Source organism: Eptatretus burgeri, chromosome 15 (genome assembly GCF_056783735.1).
Source record: "Eptatretus burgeri isolate ZD-2024b chromosome 15, Ebu_testis_v1, whole genome shotgun sequence".
NCBI lineage: Eukaryota > Metazoa > Chordata > Myxini > Myxiniformes > Myxinidae > Eptatretus > Eptatretus burgeri.
The window spans coordinates 13642950-13650598 of NC_140975.1; the positions used below are offsets into that span (position 1 = coordinate 13642950).

Below are 7649 nucleotides of genomic sequence, written 5' to 3' on the forward strand. Positions count from 1 at the left end.
ATCGTTCTTGATGAATAACGACAACAAAATACAACTTGTGCAAGTCATGTGTCAAGCTTGGGGCAATGGTTCCTATGTGAAACAAATACAAGACCAAAACAAAAGTTAGAATGACTTCACCATTGCCGTGGACAAGCTGCAAAAAACTGCAAACACCAATTTCCTCAGTCAATGTATCTGAGTAAACGTACAACTCATGGCATGAGTTTTCAGACATTGGATTAGGATAATAAGTGCGTGGAATACTCACAGTGGTGAGTGCTGTGAAAGAGCTACACCAATTGTCCCATTGTTTCTTGAAATATTTCAGGAGTGATTCATCCCGTCCAAGTGCAGCTCCAGCATTGTAGGGTCAGGTCATCTGACACAGCAACATCTTTCCCTTAACAATGACAGGTTCTGAGATACCGAAGAAGTGGTAAATGCTGTTGACTACAGAAAGAACTCCTCGCTTCTTGAAGGTATTGTTCAAGTTGGGAATAGTGAAGATGTTGGTATCTCTTTCCATATCGGATGACACTCCAAGTGATCGCTGAACAGGTAGTGCGTCAGCACATAAGGTCAAGGTTGTCAGTTGTAATCCCACTGGATTGCGTTGGATGGATAGTATGCACCGTATATATAGTATACACCAGTATACACCGAGCAATCATAAAAGGAGCCGGGTCTGTGACTCACAAGCTCATAACGGGGCACGTTAACACAATGGGAGTCGATGCAACACGTCACATTGGAAAAGGATGACAACACCAAGGTTGTGTGTAGGGCATTTGTTAGTGTCTGGTGAGATGAGTATGATGGACCATTGTGTTATCCTGAGCATACAGAACTTGCCTGTTGGACACGTTTAATGTCGACGAGTTCTCCTTGGATGCTGGTGCTGCAGCGTTGATGGCTGGTGAAAGGGTGTCTGTCTGAATTGATACTGGCCCAAGAGATGTGGCTGAGTCAGCATGTACCCGTGTATCTGGTGGAACACCTTCAGTGTCGTCTTCAGATAGAATGGTTGTTGGCGAAGACTTGGCATCCCTGGACAAGAGCATTCTCACCTTCACCGCACATGTTGGCAATCCAGCTGCCGAAATGTTGTCGAATCCGTGCCAACACAAAATGTCAGACATCCTCTCCAAATGGGCCTGAGCCACAGCATCATCTTCCTCCCACTTCATCTGTTCAATATATATTTGCTGTGGCAAAGCTTTCAATTGTTGCTGCACCTGTTGCTGCTCGAGATTGCTCTTTTGCTTTCAGGCTGCTTGTCTGCTGCTTTGGCCTTCAACAAGAGTGAAGACCATAAAGAGTGAGACGAACCAGCAACAGACTGTGTGTGAAGTGACCTCTACATGGTGGCTGTCAACCAACTATGGGAGCCAGCAACAGAACATGTATGAAGCGAGTTCCTCGACATTGCAGTGTTTCTTTCTCCTGGCGGTGAAACAAGCGTGAAATGGGTTTTTTTTTACACCCACAGAATGGCCTATGTGTCCCAATTCTTGAATAAGAATGCCCCAGGAAGTTTAACCAACACTTGCAGAATTTCAAATCACCTTTTCTTTGATTTAAAATACTCCAACAGCTTTTTTTTTTTTTAATAAACCGTGCCTTTTTCACATAAATGCGCACACCCGTCCTGCCAGAGCGGGCAAGAGTCACTCTTGCCAGTTGCAGCAGAGATGATGTGACACATGGGCGGTCCATAAATCTGCATGACGCAAGACATGCATGAAACATAATACACATTTTACATTCAAACTTGGTTGCACCAGAGAGATATAGAAAATTGATTGTGGTTGAGTACACTGTTGGCAATCCCACAAAAGCCCCGAAAGCAAAGCCGCTGAATCACAATGGAATCGGCTACTGAAGCTGCATATTGCTGCTTGGCATCCTCAATAACTCTTTTACAGAGGTTACTAACTTTGATTAACAGACATTTGGACTCCAGAGACAATGGCACATGGTACTGCTTGAAATAATGGTTACGATGATGAATTGCTGATTGACAAGCTGGAGTGAACCGTGGTTGGGAATGAACCATCACTTGATAGATACGTGAGGGAATATAAATGTCTATACCTGTGCGAATACATTGGGATATTTCCTCAGCAGCCATATCAGGCCCAAGAGTAAAAGCTGAGGTCCATGGTACATCACCAAGAAATTAAAGAAACCAATCGCAATCAGCTTTCCTGAACTTAGTGGGGCAGATAACAGCAATTTTTGAGAGGAATCGTGCAAATGATGATAAAAGCATCAAATTTGGCACATTTGTTCTCCAGGGGATTCTAATCAAATTTGCCTGATTGGCCATTTGAAAATCCAAATTTTGAATAATTAAAAAAAAAAAAAATTCAAAAAAGTCAAGTTCACGAATCAATGTTGGATGCTGGCTGAGATTGGTGAATGTTTCAGAAACATGATCAAAGACGCTCCAAGTCTGCCATGCAGTTTTCTTCCCTTTACCGCGGAAGGCAGATACGACGTTACATCCAGTGAATGCATGGAAGTATGGGATCCCTCTAGCTTTCTCAGGCCTTATTGCAGAAACTAACTCATGGACTGGAATCCATCGCGCCTTGGCTCCTTGGCCAAAGGCAATCCATATGTTCTCAAGACCTAGTTCCTGTAAGGATGGCAGTACAGATATTGCTATGACTAGTACGTCCGTGTCATTAGCTTAATGATAATGGACTTGCTGCCATCCGTCGTTGCATCCCTGGCGTGTACAAATATTCGAGTGTCAGCTTTTTCGTGACAACATGGAGACACAGAATCCAGTGTCTTCCTTGTGTTGCTAATGGCATCTTCTCCTTTTGTGACAATGACTGTGCTTGTCGTCTGTGCTTCACACATCTTTTCCGCAAGGAAGTGAAACAGTTTAGTCTTGTTGCTGTCATCTCGAAGAAAGCTTCTCCAGTTACTTGGGGTCTTACTGGTTCCTGTCACTCTTCTTCTGATTCCTTGCCCCCTTTCGACATTGCCTCGGACTTCAGACTTGACTTCTTATACACATCAAACACTACGTCCACCCTCTCGTACCTGGCACCATAGGATTCCACCTTTGGGATGATGTCTTCTTTAGCATAGTCATCAAATATCTTTGAAGTGCGTGGAGGTAGGGCATTGATAAGTGCTGAGCCATCAATGATGACTGCATCTCCCCTTGGGTCTCTGTCTGGGATGTTCACTTGCGCTTCAAGAATTTCAGCCAGCTGTGACTTCAGATTTTTTTTTTTTTCAAATTTTTCAAAATTTGGATTTTAAAATGCCCAATCTGGCAGATTTGATCAGAAAGCCCTGCAGAACAGAAATGCCAAATTTGATGCTTGTATCATAATTTGCACGATTTTTCTACTATCTACTACACTAACTGAAACACAGTGCGGTGTAAAGAATTGACTGGAGTTGAAATGAGGAGTAAGAGTCACAAACTTTAACAGCGGAATGATCCGCGGTACGAATTTGAGGCAGGACATCAGCAACGCAGTCACCATGGTTGGAACACAAAAATAAACCAAGCAAGTATCTTCCGTCAGAGGCACGGTCAGGAATATGAGTGGGAGAGGAAACAACTTGGGTGAGATTTTGAGATATTGAGAAATTATACTGTCGGTATCGATCCCAGGCACGTCAGTATTGTGAGAGTGCACCAGACATTCCTTGTGGTGAACGTTGAAGTCACCAAATACCATGATGTGTGCAGAAGGGTGGAGTAAAATAGCCCTGTCAATGCTGTCTGAAATCACATCAAGCATGACACAAGAGGGAAAGGAAGGCGAGTGATGCATGAAGAAGAGATACGGTGTTCAATACAGGAGAGCAAGGCGGAAATACGTAAACTCGTGAGAGCCACTTTCAAGAGAATTTTCAGGAGGTAAAGGTTGAGAGTCCTTCACGTACAATGCCTATAGAAAGTGTTCACCCCTCTTTCAAAATTTTCACCTTTTGTTGCCTCATAGCCTGGAATTGAATTGCGTTAAATCAGACTTTTTCCACCTTTATTTATACATCGTAACCCACAACTTCCAAATGAAAAACAAATTCTTCAAATTTCATTAAATTAATTAAAAATACAAAACAAGATTATCCTGGTTGGATAAGTTTCCACCCCTCTGAGTTACTACTTGGTTGAAGCACCTGTGACAGCAATTACTTCTGTGAGTCTGTTGGGATAGGTCTCTCCCAACTTAGCACACCTTGATTGGACAATATTTGCCCATTCTTCTGGCCAAAACTTCTCAAGCTCAGTCAAGCTGCGTGTGGAGCATTGATGGACAGGAATCTTCAAGTCATGGCACAGATTTTCGTTTGGATTTAGATTGGGACTCAGACTAGGCTATTCAAGGACGTTTGGACTGGAGTTGAGAATGAGGTTATCCTGCACACAGATTATCCTTTTTGAGATATCCTGCACACAGACAAATAAACAAACAGACAAAAACAAAGACAGAAAGGGGTAGAAACATAACAGGCTTCACGTTCGGTGGCGGAGGTCATAATCAGAATTACTACAATTTAACACAGGTGGAGGCCAATTAACTTTGTGTGCGATATTGAAGGTGATTGGTTACAACTGAGCTAATTACCTCTAACACCGAAGGTGAAGGACGTTATGTTTTCACCCCTTTCTGTCTGTTTGTTTCTTGGCAAAAAAAACATTTTTTTTTTCCAAGTATGTTGATCACCTCCGTTTTTTTCGGCTCGGCACGGCATGGCTCGGATCGGCTCAGCACGACATGGGATGGCTCAGCTCGGCTCGGCATGGCATGGGATGGCTCGGCTCGGCACGGCATGGGATGGCTCGGCTCGGCACGGCATGGGATGGCTCGGCTCGGCACGGCTCGGCACGGCTCGGTATATTTGTTTGTTTGTCTATCTGCTCGCCTCCAGCCCAAACTGTTCAACCGACCATTCTGAAATTTTCGGAGATTAATGTCACCGCCCCTCCGATGGTTCCGCATTGAAGTTTCGTAAAATTTGTTCGACCAAAAAGCTCCACACCGGTCAAAAGGCAAATTTGAGCCAATTTTTCTAAAATCCTCAATTTTCATTTGATTGATGTGAAGCTTGAAAAGGATTTACTTATCAGGTCAATGCGTTCAACCACCTTTAAATTTTGTGGTGAACATAGGCCAAAATGTCAAAATAGGCCAAAATATTTTTGTTTCAGATCTAGCCCATCAGTGGCGTACAAAACATGAACTGTTCCACTTGGTCGAGGTAGGCACTCCACCGAATGCCGTTCTATTTGACGCTGTTTTGTCAAGTGTTGCTAGATGAGTGATTTATCATTTGTATGTTTGTTTGTCTGTTTGCTTGTCCACACTGAACTTTCGTGTTTTTCTCTGCAACCCCTTATCGGATTAAGACAAAATTTTCAGCATTGGTGCGTATACTCATGTAGGATGTTGAAATATTCACTATGACATCATCGGTCACGAGGTCTGGCAGCTTGTGAAGGGTCGTGTCGATCTGCATCAGTACACAGGTAGAGCAATGATTGAAATGAACAGGATGTTGATCGAGGTACAATAAACACTGTGGTTTGTAAGAAGAAGCTGACGTTTCAGACGTTCCCCCTTCGTCTTCCTTGTGAAGAAAGATTTTAGCTCTGAGGAAGAGTTGGCATACCCATGGTGGTTAGCATACCTCAATAAACGTCTTTCCTATCACCTCAGATCTAAATCAAGATGATGTTCGTGTGAAGTGTAAAGAAAAAAGAGGGACAAATTGAAAATGGATCTTCAAAATCAGCTCTTGATGAAAACAGTAAATTTTATTCTGGTTAAAGAGATAATAAAAAGTGATGCCTCCAAGAAGAGCCATCGCTCCTCCAGATGCTCACCGACTGAGTTATCAAGTCAATCTGCAATTGTCATGGCCTCTGTAATTTTCCCTTCAACATAACCTTCACGAAAGGAACCAGGGAAATCAATCTATCACAATAAATGTCAGTATGTGTCAGTATCAGTGCGTCTCCTCCATAACTCCAAAACCATGAAACCTAACAGCCTGAATCTTTGCATGCATAATTGGGGAACTCCAAGGCCGTACCTGAATGGAATTGGGTGTTTGGGATAATTAAAACAACCCATTTGAAGATAATTAACGGCCTTATTTAATTATATCCTTTGTCAAGGCTTTATGCTTGGTCAACCCCTTTATCAACCTGCTCTCCCTCGCTGGGATCTTAATTCGCCATTTTTATTTCGGCCTGCTCAACAATGCCTTGATGTGGAACAGCCACAACTGTGTCTTAATGATACATCGGTCATTTTTTTTCCACTTTCCTCAATCATGCCACTGAATGCCTGATCTTCACCCTAAGAATCAATGGAAAGATCACAATGTTTATAAACGCCTGAAGGTCCCAGTGTATGTGTCTTGACCTTAGCAACAGTTCTGACTGAGAAAAGTGTTCATTTGCCCAATTCAAACATTGTTTGACACTCCGGGTGTCTTCGGATGGTGTTCAATATGACAGATCGGCGATCGCTAATCACTTCCCAAGCAAGCCGCTCCTTATCAACCATTTCTTTGGAATGCTTGCTTGAGTATTTAAGCAATTTGGCAAGTGCTCTGCAAGTTGCTTTGATGTTCGTTCGCAAGTCATGGCGATACGCGGCAAAAGTACCCGCATTCTTCACGTCCCTCTGCTAAACACAATCAAAAATACATAGATCGATGTACAAAGTTCAGGTCCCACCAGCCTGTGTTGTGTCCCGTGGCATCATGCATTGCCAAGACTGCCATTCCTTATGAACGGATGGATGGAGGGAAGGATTGGTGGAGGAAGAATGGGTGGAGGGAAAGATGGTTGGAAGGGATGGATGTAGGGAGGGAGGGATGGAGGGAAGGAATGGATGGATTGATGGAAGGGATAGATGGATTGATGGACCATACCGGTGTTTGTAAGCCATGCCAAGACAGTAGATGGTGGTGTTAATTACTTTTTTCTTAGATCCTCTTGGAGGATCTCTAAGTCTTACTCACGTTGTTGTTCTTCATCTTCTTCTTGTGGACTTTTTTGTTTCACAGCCTACAGTTTTCATCGAAACTTCCTGAAACTTGGCGTATGTATATAAAAATATGCTGCGCAGACAGTAACCATCTCCGATTTTGAAAATTCCTCCGAGAAAAAAAGTTATGACGTCAAAATTTCTCCACTAATGGAAATCGCCTAAAAAATTATCTCCGAAACTAGGCGAGCTTTTTGAATTCTGTTTGAGGGAATCGAACAGGGCATTAGCAGAGATAAATTACCGCACATATGATACATCACTATGACGTCATATCAACTTTTATGACGTCATTCCTATTTTCTGACAATTTTTGTTTCACAACCCAGAGTTTTAATCGGATCTTCGTGAAACTTGCCACGTATATGCAGAAAGCCAACGCGCAGGCAGTAACCATCTCCGATTTTGGAAATTCTTCCTAGAAAAAAAGTTGCCGTCATAATATCACCGCTAATGGAAATCGCCTCTACCATTATCTCCGAAACTAGGCAAGCTTTTTGAATTGTGTTTGCGGGAATCAAGCTGGGCATTAGCACTGATGATATATCGCAAACCTGATACATGACAATGACGTTGTATTCTTTTTATGACGTCATCATTAAGAGGACAAGGATCTGAGCTCATTTGAGC

General features: G+C 42.8%; 1 protein-coding gene across 1 annotated transcript in view; it reads right to left on the bottom strand.

The window, feature by feature from the left end:
* Nucleotides 1-7649, bottom strand: part of LOC147011559 (uncharacterized) — a 97732-nt gene that overhangs the window by 31239 nt on the left and 58844 nt on the right. The window contains exons 7-9 of the mRNA XM_085856349.1: nt 1598-1702; nt 1218-1273; nt 835-1075 (exon numbers count right to left, since the gene is read on the bottom strand). Of these exons, the coding sequence (XP_085712475.1) occupies nt 835-1075; nt 1218-1273; nt 1598-1702 (402 nt within the window). The remainder of the gene's footprint in view (nt 1-834; nt 1076-1217; nt 1274-1597; nt 1703-7649) is intronic.